The sequence below is a fragment of the Coregonus clupeaformis genome, chromosome 4 (assembly GCF_020615455.1).
Source record: "Coregonus clupeaformis isolate EN_2021a chromosome 4, ASM2061545v1, whole genome shotgun sequence".
Lineage (NCBI taxonomy): Eukaryota > Metazoa > Chordata > Actinopteri > Salmoniformes > Salmonidae > Coregonus > Coregonus clupeaformis.
In genome coordinates this window covers 23,461,529-23,483,008 of record NC_059195.1, presented here as the reverse complement: position 1 = coordinate 23,483,008, position 21,480 = coordinate 23,461,529, and the positions used below count along the sequence as shown (strand labels likewise).

Here is a 21,480-nt window from a genome sequence, read left to right as displayed (position 1 = left end):
CTGCGGTGAATAAATGAAGTGTTAACCAGGTGATGGTGGTACTCGACTGTTGAGTTAATTTCCGTGAACTCAGAGTGAAAAAGACATGGGAGGGGCTACATTATCATATTTCCCAGCATGCTTTGTTGCAGGTTGCTTTTTGGAATAGTTTTAATATCTATGTTTCTGCATGCACAATGATTGATTAATTGATCTTATACTACACAAATGTTTCTATACTAATCCAATCTGTAAGTGGTTGGATTTATTTAACCCGTTATTGAGATGGTTTAGGTAGTCTCATTTATCAACCTTTCCTAACATGGCAGTCATTCTAACTGCAGATTGCAGGTGATTAAAAGTTAAAATTCTTCAATATCCTATGGCTGGATTTGAATAGAAATTATGTAACACTTTGGAAGCCAGCATAATATGACTTGTTGATGTGGCCAGCAAACCAGGAGTTTCAGACAACTGTGTTAGGGTAAAACTAGGCTGTTGAAGTATGGTATTGTCAAAAAAAGTAATTTATTGTGATAAATAATTATATTTTGATAATAAAATATTCATTTAGGCACTCACAGAACGCTACGGGACTAAAGCCATCGAATGCAACAATCATGTCTCTGTCACTAACAAACACAGTCATGGGTGGTACAGGTACCTCTAAAATTAACTTGAGTTGCATCAAATAAATATGCACCCAAAAACGAGTTACTGTAACACCACAAGTGTTAATTCCCTAACATTGAGGAAGTGTAACAGCATCAGCCATAATAAAGTGTTAATTTAAGTCGGAATTTGCAACTCCCACAGTGTTAGGAGACCCAACACTCTTGGGGTGTTAGTTTATCAACACTTTGAAAAGTGTTAGTTTAACACTAATTCAGTGGGTCACATATACACACGTGTATATGTGACCCACTGCATGGTGCTTGCAACGCCAGGGTTGTGGGTTCGATTCCCACGGGGAGCCAGTATGAAAAAATGTATGCACTAACTGTAAGTCGCTCTGGATAAGAGCGTCTGCTAAATGACTAAAAAGTAAGAATGTGTTACATTTAACACTGTGGGTGTTCGAATTTGCTCGGTTTAGAATGTGATATTTCCCAATGAAGCATATTTTTTAGGAATCGCAGTGATCCCAGCATGAAAATATTATTTTATAGGGCACAGTTTATGAAAATACACACTCACAAAAGCACAGGCACGCACACACGCAGGCATAAACACATGCACATAAACTTTCTAATGGATCAGGTGAGGGTCTGCTGCCATGGCTACAGTCTCCCTCAATGTTTTTCACATTCTCTCTCTCTCTCTCTCTCTCTCTCTCTCTCTCTCTCTCTCTCTCTTACCCACACCATGTGCCCTGTAATGTTAATAGAATTTCCTGTCTGTACTGAAAGCATTAGAAGGTTGCTTGCACACTGGCGTCTTTGTTTAATCCGTCTGAAAACAGCCTGGTGATTTACACACACACACACACACACAGATACACACACACACAAACACAGCTGTTGGGTGGACGTCATGTTGTGTGAATTAAACCAGTGTTTAATGACGGGAGGATGTTTACAGTATGGTGAAGGCAGGTCAGCCATCATGAGTCTGGGTCTAATGGGCCAAACAGAGAGGTTAGGTGTATGTGCTCCATTTAGCTCACTTGGCAAGATGGTTGGGTCAAGTAGTAGACTTTAGTTCTAAATGGAATAGTCCAAAAAGTGCGGACTCTGGTGTGCCAGATTAGCTAAATAATACACACCTAGTAAGAATTTCAGAGAGACAGAGAAAAAGGGAGAGAGAGAGAGACGAAACCCACCTTGGCTCTCATGTCAGTGTCAGTGAGAACCATGTAGAAGTTGTTAAATGTCATATAGAACTCCTTCCTTAGCTCTGTGATCAGATCCTGGTTCACCAGGTCCTCCTGACGAAGACCCGTCATAGGCTTGTCGTTCTCTGGGAGGTGGAGAGAAAGAGAGGGGAGGAAGGGGAAAGAGAGAGGTGGGAAGGAAGAGAGAGGGGTGAAGGAAGAGAGAGAGATAATTGAGAAAGAGACAACCATTTACAATTTAGTTTAGTTTAGTACAATTTAACAGACTCTTATCCAGAGCAACTTACAATAATGAGTGGATTTTCAGATAAGGAAGCTGAAACAACCACATAGTACAACCAGAGCCATGGGGAAACAGGGATTGGACATCCCACTTCCTACCAGAGGCTGGATGGGTTGACACATGACTGACCAGAAGGTGTGTTTCCCTCATAATATTTGGAAAGGTGGAGTCATGGCCTTATTAGCTATTATTGGTTACACCTATCCCTGTCTTTTCAGCTCTGCAAACATAGAGGTAGGGTAAGGAGGGGACTACTAGGGGAAGGGACTAGGGGTTGATTTTGGATGAGCATCTCTGAGGTAAAATAACCTCCAGGCAGAGATCTAACACCCAAAAGGAGGGCAATGGTGTGTTTACCCTAGGCTTACGCACACACACACACACACTGAGGCCCTCTCTATTACAAAACATTGGCAATATTCTGTCTCAAACGGAGTGAGGCGGAAGAAGCCAATCTAGATTGTTTGTTTTATTTTTATTTCCTTCAAATCTTCAGAATGTCTTGCTCCCTTTCAACATGGTTATTCCTTCTAAAAAAAAAAATGTTTGTTGAGGCAGTCCTGTTTGCATCTCTGACTACATTCCAGATCTCTCTCTGTTTTCTTTTGTTTTGACTGGAATCCCACCCAAAAGACCACAGCTCTCTTCAACATGAGGGAATGACGGAGGCCATTTGTTGACTTACTGTATGTTTTGACTGGAAACCCATCAGTCTCCACACCAAGGAGGTTTTTTAAAACGAATGTTTCCTGATTTTATAGAGATGATAGGGACTCCAAATGTCTGAAATACAGTATGTTACTGCTTTATAATATAAACAGAACTGGTAACCCTTTGAAAGCATACAGCAATATATTTGAAGATGTTTTCAATCTACATCTATCCCCCTTTCTACAGAAAACAAATGGTGTCTTCCTATGGATTACATATACTGTATCTAGCTCCATGGTTTCTAAGGCAAAGCGGTGATCCATCTATCTATCCTGAACAGGAATATACTCAGGCAGGGAGATGGCTTGATCACATGGCTAAGAGGAGCTACCCAAGCTAGCACATTTGGTTCCTTGGAAGTTGTGGGAACGTACGTTTTTGTTTTCCCATTGGTACTGGGAATGAAGCCATAAGTTTCCTGACTTTTTAGGATGCAGGGAGGTTCTGAGAACATTTCACTATGGTTCCCTGAACGTTTTCTTGGGAAGTTTTCTTACCGTTCTGAGGACGAAAATTATAGGTTATTTGAAGGTAATTCAAATGATGTTCTGAGAACATGTTTCAATAAGACTTTTAATAACACTCCTAGCTTAGGTTAACTGTTTTGAACTCCAAGCACAGATAGGACACATGGAAATGCATTAATCAGGCAAACACATTTCTATTTTATTGAGGCAAAGCATCAGTGAGATTCAAACCTATGATCTTCTGTTCTCTGTCTATGGAAATAGTCCACTGCGCCACCAGGATGGAGCTAGCATGCCATGTTTCTTTAACTCATACAAAGCTGTTAATTTTTGTCTATTCAAACGGATCCAATTTCAAAGGAAAGAAGAACTCATTAAGATCAGCTGTGGACAATTAGTGGGCACGGCCAACAAACCTGGACACACTTAACAAGATACATCGAGGATAGAGAACTATAAAGCAGGACCTCAAGAGATGAGACAGACAGAGACACATTACATTTACATTTACGTCATTTAGCAGACGCTCTTATCCAGAGCGACTTACAAATTGGTGCATTCACCCTATAGCCAGTGGGAAAACCACCTTACAATAGTTTTTTTTTTTTTTTTTTTTTTTATATAGTTTTTTTTTTTTTTTGGGGGTAGAAGGATTACTTTATCCTATCCCAGGTATTCCTTAAAGAGGTGGGGTTTCAAATGTCTCCGGAAGGTGGTGAGTGACTCCGCTGTCCTGGCGTCGTGAGGGAGCTTGTTCCACCATTGGGGTGCCAGAGCAGCGAACAGTTTTGACTGGGCTGAGCGGGAACTATGCTTCCGCAGAGGAAGGGGAGCCAGCAGGCCAGAGGTAGATGAACGCAATGCCCTCGTTTGGGTGTAGGGACTGATCAGAGCCTGAAGGTACAGAGGTGCCGATCCCCTCACAGCTCCATAGGCAAGCACCATGGTCTTGTAACAGATGCGAACTTCAACTGGAAGCCAGTGGAGTGTGCGGAGGAGCGGGGTGACGTGAGAGAACTTGGGAAGGTTGAACACCAGACGGGCTGCGGCATTCTGGATGAGTTGTAGGGGTTTAATGGCACAGGCAGTGAGCCCAGCCAACAGCGAGTTGCAGTAATCCAGACGGGAGATGACAAGTGCCTGGATTAGGACCTGTGCCGCTTCCTGTGTAAGGCAGGGTCGTACTCTCCGAATGTTGTAGAGCATGAACCTGCAGGATCGGGTCACCGCCTTGATGTTAGCGGAGAACGACAGGGTGTTGTCCAGGGTCACGCCAAGGCTCTTCGCACTCTGGGAGGAGGACACAACGGAGTTGTCAACCGTGATGGCGAGATCATGGAACGGGCAGTCCTTCCCCGGGAGGAAGAGCAGCTCCGTCTTGCCAGGGTTCAGCTTGAGGTGGTGATCCGTCATCCATACTGATATGTCTGCCAGACATGCAGAGATGCGATTCGCCACCTGGTTATCAGAAGGGGGGAAAGGAGAAGATTAGTTGTGTATCGTCAGCGTAGCAATGATAGGAGAGGCCATGTGAGGATATGACAGAGCCAAGTGACTTGGTGTATAGGGAGAATAGGAGAGGGCCTAGAACTGAGCCCTGGGGGACACCAGTGGTGAGAGCACGTGGTGCGGAGACAGCTTCTCGCCACGCCACTTGGTAGGAGCGACCGGTCAGGTAGGACGCAATCCAGGAGTGAGCCGCGCCGGAGATGCCCAGCTCGGAGAGGGTGGAGAGGAGGATCTGATGGTTCACAGTATCAAAGGCAGCAGACAGGTCTAGAAGGACAAGAGCAGAGGAGAGAGAGTTAGCTTTAGCAGTGCGGAGAGCCTCCGTGACACAGAGAAGAGCAGTCTCAGTTGAATGACCAGTCCTGAAACCTGACTGGTTTGGATCAAGAAGGTCATTCTGAGAGAGATAGCAAGAGAGTTGGCTAAAGACGGCACGCTCAATAGTTTTGGAAAGAAAAGAAAGAAGGGATACTGGTCTGTAGTTGTTGACATCAGTGGGATCGAGTGTTGGTTTTTTGAGAAGGGGTGCAACTCTCGCTCTCTTGAAGACGGAAGGGACATAGCCAGCGGTCAAGGATGAGTTGATCAGCGAGGTGAGGTAGGGGAGAAGGTCACCGGAGATGGTCTGGAGAAGAGAGGAGGGGATGGGGTCAAGCGGGCAGGTTGTTGGGCGGCCTGCAGTCACAAGTCGCAGGATTTTATCTGAAGAGAGAGGGGAGAAAGAAGTCAAAGCATAGGGTAGGGCAGTGTGAGTAGGACCAGCAGTGTCATTAGACTTAACAAACGAGGATCGGATGTCGTCAACCTTCTTTTCAAAGTGGTTGACCGAAGTCATCCACAGAGAGAGAGGGGGTGGGTGGGGGAGGATTCAGCAGGGAGGAGAATGTGGCAAAGAGCTTCCTAGGGTTAGAGGCAGATGCTTGGAATTTAGAGTGGTAGAAAGTGGCCTTAGCAGCAGAAACAGATGAAGAAAATGTAGAGAGGAGGGAGTGAAAAGATGCCAGGTCGGCAGGGAGTTTAGTTTTCTTCCATTTCCGCTCCGCTGCCCGGAGCTCTGTTCTGTGAGCTCGCAATGAGTCATCAAGCCACGGAGCTGGAGGGGGAGGACCGAGCCGGCCGGGAGGATAGGGGACACAGAGAGTCAAAGGATGCAGAAAGGGAGGAGAGGAGGGTTGAGGAGGCAGAATCAGGAGATTGGAGGGAGAAGGATTGAGCAGAGGGAAGAGATGATAGAATGGAAGAGGAGAGAGTAGTGGGAGAGAGAGAGCGAAGGTTGCGGCGGCGCATTACCATCTGTGTAGGGGCAGAGTGAGTAGTGTTGGAGGAGAGCGAGAGAGAAAAGGAAACAAAGTAGTGGTCGGAGACATGAAGGGGAGTTGCAGTGAGATTAGTAGAAGAGCAGCATCTAGTAAAGATGAGGTCAAGCGTATTGCCTGCCTTGTGAGTAGGGGGGGATGGTGAGAGGGTGAGGTCAAAAGAGGAGAGGAGTGGAAAGAAGGAGGCAGAGAGAAATGAGTCAAATGTAGACGTAGGGAGGTTGAAATCCCCCAAAACTGTGAGGGGTGAGCCATCCTCAGGAAAGGAACTTATCAAGGCGTCAAGCTCATTGATGAACTCTCCAAGGGAACCTGGAGGGCGATAGATGACAAGGATATTAAGCTTAAATGGGCTAGTGACTGTGACAGCATGGAATTCAAATGAGGAGATAGACAGATGGGTTAGGGGAAAAATTGAGAATGTCCACTTGGGAGAGATGAGGATTCCTGTGCCACCACCCCTCTGACCAGATGCTCTCGGGGTATGCGAGAACACATGGTCAGACGAGGATGCATGCAATGCAATCACACATGCAATCACACACACAGCGAGGTAGTCTGAATCTACTCCAATGTAATAAAATAACCAATGTATTTTTCTAGTTGATTTTTATTTTTTATCGTACTTTATTTGAATAAAATGGCAAATAAAATATTTATTCTTTATTCGTTACTATTTATTATTTACTTTATAGACTGGTTAGCTGAGATCTTCACGAAAACGAAGCACAAGCTTCAATGGGGGAGAAGGCCATGTGTTGGTCCTCTGTAGCTCAATTGGTAGAGCATGGTGCTTGTAATGCCAGGGTAGTGGGTTCAATCCCCGGGACCACCCATACGTAAAAATGTATGCACGCATGACTGTAAGTCGCTTTGGATAAAAGCGTCTGCTAAATGGCATATTATTATAGAGAGAGTTTTGTTGACACTTAGAACGGAATGTACAGGTATATGTTTTTAAATAACATTCTTAGAATGTTCTTTGAATGTTACTAATGTTTTCTTGTGGTTTTTATGGAAAGTTTTCTTAATGTTCTGAGAACATGACTTTAAATAGAACCATGAGGAAACCTGCATAAAAAAGTTATGCTGAAGTACTGAAATTCACACAGAAGAATGTTGTTTCCTAACATTCTTTAAACAATTTGAGAACATTACTTTAAATAGAACCATGATGAAACTTGTAGGAAACCTTATGCTGAAGTACTGAAATTCCCACCTAAGAAACGTTATGTGCTAGCTGAGTATCCTGCACCATTCCCAGAACATTGTGGCAAGGTTGTATGCAAAATAACTATAGGATAACCACACTCTAAGAAACATATGGTTCTTAGAACATTATGTGCTAGCTGGGGCTGTAGCTACCACTTACACAGCCCACAGTTATAGCCCTTAATCACAGCACCCTGTACACAAACACACACACACAAACTGACCAATGCCTCAAAGTCTGCATTACACTCAAAGGTAAGGATGATATCATCCAACACGGGAACCTTTTTCCAGCATACAGCTGTGAAAGGACCATTTATACACGCAAGCACACACACGCACACACGAACACACACACATTAACCCTTGGAGCAATGCTCGGAACATAAGACTAACTACCGTCTGGTTCGTAACGTGGGTGGGGTGTGACATCACCTCAAAACTCTTTCTGGCATTCTGTCTGTGGAACCCTGTCGTTGTGTAGAATCAGAGAGACTAATAAAGTTTTATACAGTAGGGCTGACATTAGCACATCCTAACTACAGGCTGGAGGTTAGGATTCAAATCTCCATAAAACTCTACAAATATTGTCGCTCGCCAAGCCCAATTTACAACACAAATCTCATAACACGCATTTGTAATCTTGAGCCATCTGAATAAGTAGCTTCGAAGAAAATCAACAAAAGGGAGTCTCTAATTCCTCTTGAAGATAAGCCATGTGAGGTGAGCTGTGTGTTTGTGTGTGTGTGTGTGAGAGAGAGAGAGGTGACCTAACTCTCTCCAGCTTACACATTAGCTACAGAGGAAGCAGACTTTCGCCATTTCTACGATGATAAACAAGGAAGATATTCAGCCGGGATCACCCCCCACCATACACACACACACTGGCGGACTAACCATCAGGCAGAAGAGGCAATTGCCTCAGGCCTCACATTATCAAGGGGCCTCATGAGCTGGGCGTAAAAAAATATATAAAATATTACAATTATTTCTCTGCTTGAGGCCCCCCCACGCTTCGCTCGAGGCATAATACATAAATAAATCCACATCAAAATCTGTATGTTTACGTTAGAGATATGCATGGGCTGCGTCTTAATCCACCGCATCCCCCGGTGTCGGCCTTCCGCATCCCCCGGTGTCGGCCTTCCGCATCCCCCGGTGTCGGCCTTCCGCATCCCCCGGTGTCGGCCTTCCGCATCCCCCGGTGTCGGCCTTCCGCATCCCCCGGTGTCGGCCTTCCGCATCCCCCGGTGTCGGCCTTCCGCATCCCCCGGTGTCGGCCTTCCGCATCCCCCGGTGTCGGCCTTCCGCATCGGCGGTGGAAGGTGGCAAACCTACAGCGGTGTTTCTCAGACCAGGAGACATCTCGAAAATCGGTCTTCTCATGAAAACGTCTGTAGCGTCCGAACGGTTTGGCCTATAAATGAATATGACCCCTCTATGGAAAGACTCTCATGAACACAAAGCCCCTCTTCCGATCCGTGTGGGCACATGCGCAAAGCACTCGTGGCAAAGCAGTTTAAGCACCTCCTTCACGTTTTCCGTTTTTTGAACACAACCCCGTTCAGACAAAACACCAGCTGAGCTCTAGAGAAGGGCAGTAAGTTAGCTTTTATGTTTTGTAAACCTTGCTAACCTTCATCTGTGAGGACCTGCCTTCTCGGTCTTTGGCACTGTGTCCCCAACTCCCCATATTTATTGGCAGTGTCAAATCAAATAAATTCAAATTGTATTTGTCATATACACGTGTTTAGCAGATGTTATAGCGGGTGTAGCGAAATGCTTGTGCTTCTAGCTCCGACAGTGCAGTAATATCTAACAAGTAATATCTAACAATTTCACAACATATACCCAATGCACACAAAACTAGTAAGGAATGGGATTTAAGAATATATACATATATGGACAAGCAATGACAGAGCGGCATGGACTAAGATACAGTAGAATATTATAGAATAGAATGCATTATACACATATGAGATGAGTAGTGACTAAATGACTAAAATGTAGTGCAAGATATGTAAACTATTATTAAAGTGACTAGTGTTCCATTTCTTAAAGTGGCCAGTAATTTCAATAGGCAGCAGCAGCCTCTAATGTGCTAGTGATGGCTATTTAACAGTCTGATGGCCTTGAGATAGAAGCTGTTTTTCATTCTCTAGGTCCCAGCTTTGATGCACCTGTACTGACCTCGCATTCTGGATGATAGCGGGGTGAACAGGCAGTGGCTCGGGTGGTTGATGTCCTTGATGATCTTTTTGGCCTTCCTGTGACATCGGGTGCTGAATGTGTCTTGGAGGGCGGGTAGTTTGCCCCCGGTAATGCGTTGTGCAGACTGCACCACCCTCTGGAGAGTCCTGTGGTTGTGGGCGGTGCAGTTGCCGTACCAGGTGGTGATACAGCCCGACAGGATGCTCTCAATTGTGCATCTGTAAAAGTTTGTGAGGGTTTTAGGTGCCAAGCCGAATTTTTTCAGCCTCCTGAGGTTGAAGAGGCTCTGTTGCGCCCTCTTCACCACACTGTCTGCGTGGGTGGACCATTTCAGTTTGTCGGTGATGTGTACGCCAAGGAACTTGAAGCTTTCCACCTTCTACACTGCGGTCCTGTCGATGTGGATAGGGGGGTGCACCCTCTGCTGTTTCCTGAAGTCCACGATCATCTCCTTTGTTTTGTTTATATTGAGTGAGAGGTTATTTTCCTGGCACCACACTCCCAGAGCCCTCACCTCCTCCCTGTAGGCGGTCTCGTCATTGTTGGTAATCAAGCCTACTACTGTTGTGTTGTCTGCAAACTTGATGATTGAGTTGGAGGCGTGCTTGGCCACGCAGTCATGGGTTAACAGGGAGTACAGGAGGGGGCTGTACTCACCAGGAAGTCCAGGAGCCAGTTGCACAGGGCGAGGTTCAGACCCAGGGCCTCGAGCTTAATGATGAGCTTGGAGGGTACTATGGTGTTGAATACTGAGCTATAGTCAATGAACAGCATTCTTACTTGTCCAGATGGGATAGGGCAGTGTGCAGTGTGATGGTGATTGCATCGTCTGTGGATCTATTGGGGCGGTAAGCAAATTGAAGTGGGTCTAGGGTGACAGGTAAGGTAGAGGTGATATGGTCCTCAACTAGTCTCTCAAAGCACTTCATGATGACAGAGGTGAGTGCTACAGGGCGATAGTCATTTAGTTCAGTTACCTTTGCTTTCTTGGATATAGGAACAATGGTGGCCATCTTGAAGCATGTGGGAACAGCAGACTGGGAAAGGGAGAGATTGAATATGTCCATAAACACACCAGCCAGCTGGTCTGAGCATGCTCTGAGGATGCGGCTAGGGATGCCGTCTGGGCCGGCAACCTTGCGGGGGTTAACATGCTTAAATGTCTTAATCACATCGGCCATGGAGAAGGAGAGGCCACAGCCCTTGGTAGTGGGCCTCGTCAGTGGCACTGTGTTATCCTCAAAGCGGGCGAAGAAGGTGTTTAGCTTGTTTGGAAGCGAGACGTCGGTGTCGGCGACGTGGCTGGTTTTCTTTTTGTAGTCCGTGATTGTCTGTAGACCCTGCCACATACGTCTCGTGTCTGAGCCGTTGAATTGTCACTACTGAATGTCACCATCCTCACGGTAATCTGTGTGTTATAGTGAAAGCCTTTGTGCACCATTAACTTTCATGTCTGGCTTTGGCACTGTCACCACATTGTGTCTCACCAATGTGTGTCTTTGGCAATGGTAGTGTCATCATATTCACAGTGTTCACAGTGTTATTGTTTGAGCCTCTCTTATTGTTTGCTGCAGACTCACTACAGACACCTGCTAGCCTTCTGTTCTATCAGAGGAGTTTAGGACAGCAGGGGTAAAATCAGGACAGGACAGTAACAGCAATACAGGACACCTACTGTACCTTAAGGGCTCTGTTCAATCCGTATCGCCGAAGTTCAGTGCTATAGCGTGATTGAAATCTAAAGGCAATGTTCCCGCCTTCTCGGACACTGCATTTACGGTAAACGATCCATATGTAGGCTGAATCAGAAATTACCTTTTAATTTCAAGTGTGCTATAGCTGATATGGACTGAATCGAGCCCTAACTCATTTGTGCGAGGACCTGTATGTACATGAGAAATCTATGTGGCCTTGACTGACCCAGTGGAGCCCGTTCCCAACCCATCCTTTGGGAAATCCTGTGACAGTGTATATACCCTGCTGGTAGTGTTAACCCTGTTCTGTCCTGCACAGGCTACGTGTAGTAATAATAATAATAATAATAATAATAATAATAATAATAATACATTATATTTATATAGAGCTTTTCAAGGACCCAAAGTCACTTAACCTTTTCCTGTAATAGTGTGTTAGTAGAGATATGTACATACCCAGCTGGTAGTGGTCTATCTTCATTGTGGAGTTGGTGAGAGAGCCAAAGATGGTGATGATGGAGACTTTCCTGATGGCCATCTCACACACCGTCTCCAGGTACTCATCCCTCTGCTGCACATACATAGTGCTCTCCTCACTGGGGGCCGTTATGATCTGGAGACACACACACAGAGAGAGACTGGGTTAGACTGGGTTACACACACACACTCACACACACTGCTGTGGAGATTGTGTTTACATTAGACAGCGGGGAGGGAGAGGATGAGGTCTGTATTACACCCCCCGGCCTCGGTAACACTGCTATGATAAGAATCTAGACAGGCTGCAAAACACTGGTACTTACCACAAGTCGTCTCCTGTTCTCAAAGTAGTCCAGAAAGGAAGCCAGGGAACCCTTAGGAGGTGGAGGCTTCTTGGTGGGTTTGTGGTACTCCTCTTTCTTGTGATTCTTCGACACCTTCTTTCCGTTCTTCTTCCCGTTGTTTTTTCCCTCCTTCCCCACCTTCGCTCCTCTCCTCTCTGCCTTGTCCCTCTTGGTGGCCTTTTCCAGTTTGCCGTTCTTTTTCTTTTTCTTCTCAGTGTTGTCGTGTTTTCCCTTGCCCCTCTTGGCTGGGCTGACCTCTGTGTTGACCTCTGTCTGTGTCTCTGGGTTGCTGGCGGTGGGCCGGCTTGATTCATAATTCTCCTCATACTCATTATTCAACACCTGGAGAGAGGAGAGAAGAGAAGAGAAGAGAAGAGAAGAGAAGAGAAGAGAAGAGAAGAGAAGAGAAGAGAAGAGAAGAGAAGAGAAGAGAAGAGAAGAGAAGAGAAGAGAAGAGAAGAGAAGAGAAGAGAAGAGAAGAGAAGAGAAGAGAATAGAAGAGAAGAGAAGAGAGGAGGGGAGGGGAGGAAAGAGAAAAGGAGAGAATAGGAGAGGAGAGGACTTTATTGAACACCAAAATCAAGCCTGATGCAACAGATTCAACAGAGAACAACATACAGCAACATTCTGTCTAAACATCAATGTAATAAGTGAAATGTAATAAGTCAACTGCATACCTTCCCATTCTTCCTCTTGGTAGGTTTGCCCTTGGTGGGTTTGTGCTGGGTGGGTATCACTCCGGCCTGCTTACGGCCATTGTAATCCTTCCCCTCCTTGTCTGTTCGGTTGTCCCCAGACGTGGTGGTCTTGGGTGGGTACCTCACCCTGTCTCTCTCCTTGTCTCTGCGGTTATAGGCCTCAGGCGTGGTCCTAGTGGCAGGCAGCCAGTGAGGGGTGGTGTGGGCTTTTGTGGGTCTCTGGGTTCTGGTGGTAGTGGTGGTGGTCTGTCGTGTGGTCATAGGACGTTTAGTTGTGGTTGTTGTAGTCCGTCTAGTCGTGGTCATTGTGGGCTTTGGTGTGGTTGTCGCTTTCGTTGTTGCCGTGGTGGCTTTTGTCGTGGTCGTTGTGGGTCTTGTTGTTATCGAAGTTGTCGTTGTGGTAGTTGTCGTTGGCCTCGTTGTCGTCGACCTCGTGGCAATGGTGGTGGTTGTCGTGGGTCTCCTCATTGGCTTCCTCGCCTGCGGCTTCCTCTCTGGGGGCGGGTCTACCTGTCCACCTGTTTCAACTTCCATCCCTGAGTCTCCGCCCCCCTCATCCACCTGGCCCTCTACTCCCGCCCCTTTACACTTCTGGACGAATCCCTTCTGTCGGATCTTCTCCAGCTTCCTCATTGGTGCCTGGTCGATGACCTCGTACATGGCCTCCAGCCTGACTGGATAGGGGTACCTCTCCTCCACTTGCAGGGTTTTCCTCAGGAGCACCATCCCGAACTTACCTGGACAGGACAGGGTGACAGATTTAATTTACTGAGTAAAGTAGACTAGCTAATATGGCTTTGGCCACAAGCAACATGCAGAAAGGAGACAAACTCACCAAGCATGCTGTAAGCATCCCAAACTTACCTGTAAAGACTCAGATTGATGTTATTGCCCTCACAAATTCATTTTCACTGCTTTGTCAGCATAAAACATGCAGCAAACATGCAAATAGCCAACATCACACCATGCACCCCCATAACCCCCATTCCTAACACCAAGCAGGTGTTGACAGATCTGAATGGGCTAGGACAGGTGCAACCAACATGGTGATGGTTCAATCTAGCCCCCCACAGGGATTCTCTCAGATCTGCTAACACTGAAGGAGTAGGGCTAAGGAATGTTTCCAGATGGGCCAAGCCTACCTTTCTCCAGTTTGAGGAAGGTCATGAGGCGGGGGATAAGCATTGTGTCCAAAGGTTCCTCCATCACCTTCCCCTCGCTGGTGATCCGCCTCACCTTCCCACCCATCTCCCCCTCCTGGTGGAATATCACGATCTGCTGCACGTGCCGCTCTGCCAGTTCACAGTACACGTCTGGCTTCAGCAGTGTCATCATCAGCCGGTAGTAACCATCTGAGTCGTGCGGGGCAGAAATCACCAGGACACGGTTTTTCCCCGCAAAGCTCGCCAGGAGGTTAGGTGAGCCTGCGCTGCTTGGCATGCGAGTCTGTCTGGCCCTCGCCCCGGGAGTGGCTTCATCCTGAAACATGCCAGACTGGAGGGGAGCCATCTGCCCAGCTACCCTCCTCCCTGCTGCCAGTGCTCCGCCTCTCCTGCCCTGTCCAGACCCAGTCCTGGCCTGAGGAACAGAGACCTGGTCTGCCTGCATGTCCTCCCCGCGCCTGGCGCTGAGCCCGGATGGCACGGAGGGGGAGCCGGCTCCTGGGCGGGTTCCTCCCACGCCGACGGTGCGGTCTCTGCCCGCTGCGCTGAGCTGCAGGCGCCCAGTATTGAGTCTGGTGCGTCCGCGCAAGGGCAACCGTATGAGGTGGGCCTGTTTGTCGGCGTGTCCTGCCCACGCTAGCAGACAGAGCAGGGACAGACCCAGGACAAACGCTCCCCGCATTATGGTAAACTGTTAGTTACAATAAACAACCCGAAAGAGAGAAGAATATCCAATAGTGGACATGGGACCTGTGTGCGTCTTTAGAGCATTTATTTTCAATAAATAAGAAATAAAGTCCAGCGCAGTAAAAAAGAGAATGCACGAGAGAGGCCAACAGTTTATTATTGTGTTTCAAAGCATGCCTTTACTTTTCGCAGTGGAACACCAGCCAAACCCAAACCCCACTTCACCAGCCTGCTATCAACCTGAGAACCGCATGAGAGACTCACCAGAGAGGTTCTAAAATATCCAAACCAGGCACCCATTGACGGAGTCAGCAATTCCTGAAAAACATTCCGAGTATTTAGAAACCGTTATTCCAAATTTCCAAACTTCAGCACTCCAAATCACAACACAAATTAGGAAAAGACGCTGACTTTGCCCCTTCTGGAAAAAAAATTCATACCATTTATAAACTCCAAGTGTACGCGGCATTTTAACATCCACAAGTTAACAGATATACAGCACTATCTCGAAAATAAATCCGTGTTATTTTATTCTCGAACCTGACCATTGTTTAAAAAGATAGTTAATTCCAACTATCAAAATAATCAAACTAAAAAGTAGAGAGTTTTACGCATAGCAAGCCTCCTCCGGATTCAAGAGGAAAACCTGCACAGAGTGGCTCTTCTGTATGGGAAATGCGTCTCCCTCTCCCTTCTCCCGATTCCCCAAACTAAACTACAGAAGCTATCCCAGTAATGTTGACACCTTTACCCTGCCCTGACTCCGACTCTCCTCGCTGGCCCAGTGGCGCTATACCAGCCTGGTCTCATAGACTAGACGTAACATAGTAAATGTAAATCTACGAGAAAATACATTTCTATAATATGTTATGTTTGGTATGGTTACATAAGACATAAGGCAAACACGAAAGGAGAGTGGTTAGTCAGAGCATATAACATGAACATCTAACAATCTAAAGGTTGCGACGCCAGGACAGCGGAGTCACTCACCACCTTCCGGAGACATTTGAAACCCCACCTCTTTAAGGAATACCTGGGATAGGATAAAGTAATCCTTCTACCCCCCCTTACCCCACCCCACCCAAAAAAAAATAAAAAAAATAAAAAAACATTGTAAAGTGGTTATCCCACTGGCTATAAGGTGAATTAACCAATTTGTAAGTCGCTCTGGATAAGAGCATCTGCTAAATGACGTAAATGTACATGTAAATGTGTTTGAATCTCATCATGGACAACTTTAGCATTTTTGCTCATTAGTAACTTTTCAACTACTTACTACTTTTTAGCTACGTTGAAACTACTTAGCATGTTAGCTAACCCTTCCCCTTACCTTAACCATTTAACCTAACTCCTAACCTGAACCCTAACCCCTAACCCCTAGCCTAGCTAACGTTAGCCACCTAGCTAACATTAGTCACAACAAATTGGAATTGTAACATATTGTAACGACCCGGTATTGTGTTCTGTGTTCGTGGGTGTGTTATCGTTCTCATGGGTGCTAGCATAGGTTAAATATGCCAGGACAGATGGAAAGGTTGGGGGGGTATGATGGGTAATCCCGCTGGGTTTTGGAATGCTTAAATAGGGGTTACGGTCTCATCTCTCTCTCTTCTGTTCGGGACCCTTAACTTGACATGTTATATTTGTGTACGTTCGAGGTTTAGCGGCGTGGGCTGTGGCCTGAACAATAGCCCATTCAGGAATAAACCTGTGTTCTGCCTGTACACCTGGTGCCCGTCTCTCTTTTACTTTATGACCCAGCTGGGTCATTACATTGGTGTCAGAAGGGCTTTCGAACGACGGGATAGATCGAGATTAGGCGAGTTAGCTGTTTCAGTATAGGCCGTGGTTAGCTTTAGCGTGATTCGCATCTACGGTCATGATGATCGGGGCGAGGCGGAAAATTAAGGAAGAGTCGGACAAAGTGTCCGTTGTGGGCTCGGGTGTACCCGGTCGGGAGGGTCAGGCGACGACGGCGGTAGAAGAGCTGGAGAGCCACATGGCGGAAGTTAAATTGTCAGTCAGCAAGATGGCAGAACGGGCGGGTTTTCCTTCAAACCGCTCGACCAGAACAGACGTCACGGCGACGGAGATATCGACGTCACCGCGTGCGGAAATGGCTGGGCCTCCTTATGTAAACAGAGATGGCAGCGCCCTATTGCCATTAGCCACGGTAGCGGCTAAACTTCCAAACTTCAATGGACAAGGTAAATGGGACGATTTTTTCACTCAATTCGAGTTGTTGGCTAGAGCCGGGAGGTGGTCTGACGAGACGAAAGGGTTACAGCTTGCCCTGAGCCTGGCAGAGGAGGCGTCGGAATGCCTGCAACGCCTAGCCCCGACGAGAGGGGCGACTACGGTGCGCTAGTGGAGGCATTGGGGGGCCGTTTCGGCAGCGATGCACAGCCCAACATGCTGCGGATTGAACTGAGTAACAAAAAGAGACTTCAGGGGGAATCATTAAAGCCATTGGCAAGTGGTATTCTGAGCCTGACCAGGCGGGCTTATGCAACTATGCTGATTGGGGTGCAAGACGAGCTGGCACGGGACAGTTTTATTAGAACGCTCTCCCCAACCGAACTGGGTAAGCATGTTCAGATGTCGGACCCAGCATCTCTGCGGGCTGCAGTGGAGATAGCCAGGAAGAGGGAGCTGATCTGGGGTGAGGGAGTGAGAGTGGAGGTTGCCAGTCAACCAGAGGTGAGAGCAGCGGCGGCCGGGTTGCCGGGGGTTACCAAACCAGAGTGGGTCGACGAGTTGGGCGGGTTAGTCAAGACCGCTTCGCTTGTCATTGAGAGGGGATCCAGACAACATCGCAGTGTCAGCTCAACTCCCATTGTCTGCTGGGGTTGTGGCCAGCCTGGCCACATTCAGCGGGAGTGTGGCAGATTCTCCCATCACCAGGGAAACGACAGCGGGTTCTCGCGCAGGGGGCAGTGCAGGCCCACCCTTCCGCCCCCGAACCCACAGTAAGCAGAAGAGGTACCCACCAGCGCAGGCAAGAGGGTGGGGACCTGCTTCCCCAGGGTGTAGCTGCCACCGTGTTTCCTAGTCCGGTAGTTGTGGTGGGACGTACCACCATTGGGGACTTCTGCAATGTCATCGTCAAGGTAGAGGGGGTGGAATGTTTGGCCCTGGTCGACACGGGCTCTACAGTAACCCTGGTGAGACCAGACATACTACCTGTTGGGGTGCGGGTGGAGCCGACCCTTGTCCAGCTACGGACTGTCACAGGAGAGCTAGCCCCATGTTAGGGAAGTGTCGGTTGTCTGTGACTGTGGGGGGGAGAACTGTGGGGTGTCCGGTGTGGGTAGCAGCGGTACAGGACCCCTGTATACTGGGAATGGACTTTTTGAAAAACTGTGGGTCTCAGTTGGATTTAGCTTCGGGCACTTTGAGGCTGTCGGGGGGGGGGGCCACAGTGGGAATGTCGCCTTCGGGAGGGCCAGCAGGGGGCAGGGCTGTCCCTCCGTCTTCCTCCAAGCTTGCCAAAACTCCACTGGTCGTCCCGGCTGCTCCCTTGGTCGTTGTGCCATCCCAGCAGCTGTCTCCGGCGGCAACGACCTTCACTCCCCATAATGGTGCAAGCACAGGCAGCCCAGTAGCCCAAAACACACTGGCTCCTTCACCCCATCAGCCCGATGGAAGGAAGGAGGAAGTTATCGACGCCGTTGAGGCTGTGTGGCTGAAAAACTGTCAAGGTCTGGATGAGAGACAACAGAGACAGTTAAAGCAGCTGCTGTTTGACTTTAAAGATAGCTTCACTTGGGGGGAAGATGAGGTAGGGCAAACGCACCTGGTTCAGCACGACATCGACACTGGGGACAACCAACCCATTAAAATTCGGCCCCGTCGCATTCCCCTTGCCAAGAGGGAAGCAGCAGCCACAGCTATTGCTGACATGTTGCGGGCTGATTTCATTGAGCCGTCAGATAGCCCATGGTCCGCGCCGGTCGTCATGGTGCCTAAGAAAGGGGGTAAACTTAGGTTTTGTGCGGACCACAGGGGCCTAAATTCTGTCACCACTAAAGACTCTTACCCCATACCGAGGATCGATGAGTCGCTAGACCACGTCAGAGGGTCCTCGTGGTTCTCTTCCCTTGATCTGCGTAGTGGCTACTGGCAGGTGCCCCTCTCGCCTGAGGGGGTGGCCAGTTCCAAGGGGGAAAAAATAGGTTAAGAGCTTCCTGGGTCTGGCATCCTACTATCGTAGGTTTGTGAAAGGGTTTGCGGGGATAGCAGCTCCTTTGAACCACCTTCTCAAGAAGGACACTGTTTTTCAGTGGACCGAAGAGCACCAGCGGGCGTTTGAGGCCCTCAAACGTGCCCTGGTGGAGGCCCCTGTCCTGTCCTCACCAGACCCGAACCGTCCGTTTATCCTGGACACAGACGCAACCAATGAGGGCTTGGGGGCTGTGCTGGCTCAGCGTGGTTCTGACGGGGAGCACATAGTAGCTTATTACAGCAGAACTTTTGATAAGGCTGAAAAACGCTACTGCGTGACAAGGAGAGCTTTTGGCTGTCGTGGCAGCAGTACGCCATTTCAAGTACTACCTGGGGGGCCTGCCGTTTGTGGTGCGGACGGATCACTCCGCCTTGCAGTGGCTTCTCTCCTTCAAGGAGCCAGAGGGTCAGATCGGCCGCTGGTTGGAGGAGCTGCAACCCTACGACTTCCAGGTGGAGCACAGGGCCGGCCTTCGCCACAGCAATGCAGACGCCTTGTCCCGCCGCCCGTGTGCTGAGGACGGCTGTGGGTACTGCGCCAAACGGGTGGAGCGAGAGAGGGAACTGTGCATGGAGGAGGGAGTCACCGCCACGGTGAGTCAGCTGAGGGTGACAGAGTGCCCTGAGCTTGAGGCTGTGGACGTCGGGGAGTGGAGGCGTCGCCAGGAGGAGGACGCAGAGCTGCGTCCTGTGCTGGGGTGGGTGGAAGGAGAAAGACGACCGCCGTGGGGGAAGTAGCCCCTCTATCACCAGTCACCAAAGGACTGTGGGCTAAATTCTCAGTCCTTAGAGTGGCTGAGGGAGTGCTCCAGAGGGGGTGGAAAAAGCCAGCTACTGGAGAAATTACGTGGCAGGTAGTGGTTCCCAAAAGGCTGCAAGGGAGCGTGTTACAGCAGCTTCACGGGGGAGTAGGCGCAGGGCATTTTGGGGTCTCCAAAACGTTAAAGCGCGTACGTAAAGGCTTCTATTGGGCCAGGCACAGGAGGGATGTGGAGGACTTTTGCAGGCAGTGCGACGAGTGTGCTGCTAAGAAAGGACCTCCAGGTCAGTCACACGCCCTCCTACAACAATTCCCAGTAGGGGAGCCCATGGAGAGACTGGGGGTAGACATAGTTGGACCGTTTCCAACCACAGACAGCGGTAACAGGTGGCCAGAGGCTTACGCTCTCCCAGACCAGGAGGCAGAAACAGTAGCTGATGCGTTGGTAGGGGGAATAATCAGTCGGCTTGGGGTGCCACAGTCTATACACAGCGACCAGGGGAGAAACTTTGAGTCACGGGTGTTCTCAGAGTTGTGTAGACGGTTAGGCGCGGAGAAGACGCGCACTACTCCGCTTCACCCCCAGAGTGATGGGCTGGTGGAAAGATTTAACAGAACATTAGCACAACAGATGGCTATCGTTACCTCAAAACACCAGAGAGATTGGGACACCCACTTACCGTTTATTCTTATGGCATGTAGGTCGGCTGTTCAAGAATCGACTGCGTGCTCCCCAGCGCTACTAATGTTAGGTCGTGAGTTGCGCACCCCAGCCGAACTGATGTTTGGCCACCCTCCTGATAACGACGACGGGGTTTTGCCTGGCCCGAACTATGTTCGTCGTCTGCAGAACCGGTTAGAAGCGTCTCACACCTTCGCAAGAGAGCAACTCGAGAATGCAGGAATGCGCCAAAAGCGCCACTATGACTCACGCGCTAGGGGGAGGCACTTTGGAGCGGGAGAATGCGTGTGGCTTCACAACCCCACGCGCAAGAAGGGGCGGTGCCCAAAGCTGGACAGTGCCTGGGTGGGGCCGTGCCTGGTGATAGAGAGAGTGGGGGAGGTGACGTACCGGGTGGAGGTTCCCCCACGGAGCAGGAAGGTGGTGGCGCCCTACAAAGGGAGGAAAAAGGTAGGGAATGGAAGTGAGGACTCTGATGTGAGCACACAGGGACAGTCTAGCGAGGAGACTCTAGCGCAACCTGAGCCTGGGACGGGGGCTGCCTCTTCGGAGGGCGCTGGAAATGACATTGGGGCAGATGAGTGTTCTGGGGGTCCACCAGTGCGAGTCAAGGGGAGGCACAAGAGACTGATGCGACCTCCGGGTCGTTTTAAGGATTTTGTTTTGTAACCCTAGGGGCTAGGGTTTAGAAAGGGGGGGGCTATGTAACGACCCGGTATTGTGTTCTGTGTTCGTGGGTGTGTTATCGTTCTCATGGGTGCTAGCAGGGGTTAAATATGCCAGGACAGATGGAAAGGTTGGGGGGGTATGATGGGTAATCCCGCGGGGTTTTGGAATGCTTAAATAGGGGTTACGGTCTCATCTCTCTCTCTTCTGTTCGGGACCCTTAACTTGACATGTTATATTTGTGTACGTTCGAGGTTTAGCGACGTGGGCTGTGGCCTGAACAATAGCCCATTCAGGAATAAACCTGTGTTCTGCCTGTACACCTGGTGCCCGTCTCTCTTTTACTTTATGACCCAGCTGGGTCATTACAATATCATACATTTTTCAAAATTGTAACATTGTACGAATTGCAATTCGTAACATATTGTAAAAATTGTAATTAGTAACATATCATACGAAATGGATGATGGACATCCACAAATTGCTACATACCATACGAAACGTAACATATCATACTCAAAGTAGTGTTCCGGATTTACCTTTACAATGTTACATCTACC

General features: G+C 48.6%; 1 protein-coding gene across 1 annotated transcript in view; it reads right to left on the bottom strand.

Moving 5' to 3' along the window:
• ccdc80 (coiled-coil domain containing 80) overlaps window positions 1-15,280 on the bottom strand; it is a 30,180-nt gene extending 14,900 nt beyond the window's left edge. The window contains exons 1-5 of the mRNA XM_041868498.2: window positions 13,881-15,280; window positions 12,718-13,475; window positions 12,020-12,382; window positions 11,673-11,829; window positions 1,802-1,938 (exon numbers count right to left, since the gene is read on the bottom strand). Of these exons, the coding sequence (XP_041724432.2) occupies window positions 1,802-1,938; window positions 11,673-11,829; window positions 12,020-12,382; window positions 12,718-13,475; window positions 13,881-14,583 (2,118 nt within the window). The 5' untranslated portion in view covers window positions 14,584-15,280. The remainder of the gene's footprint in view (window positions 1-1,801; window positions 1,939-11,672; window positions 11,830-12,019; window positions 12,383-12,717; window positions 13,476-13,880) is intronic.
• Window positions 15,281-21,480: the final 6,200 nt, after the last annotated feature.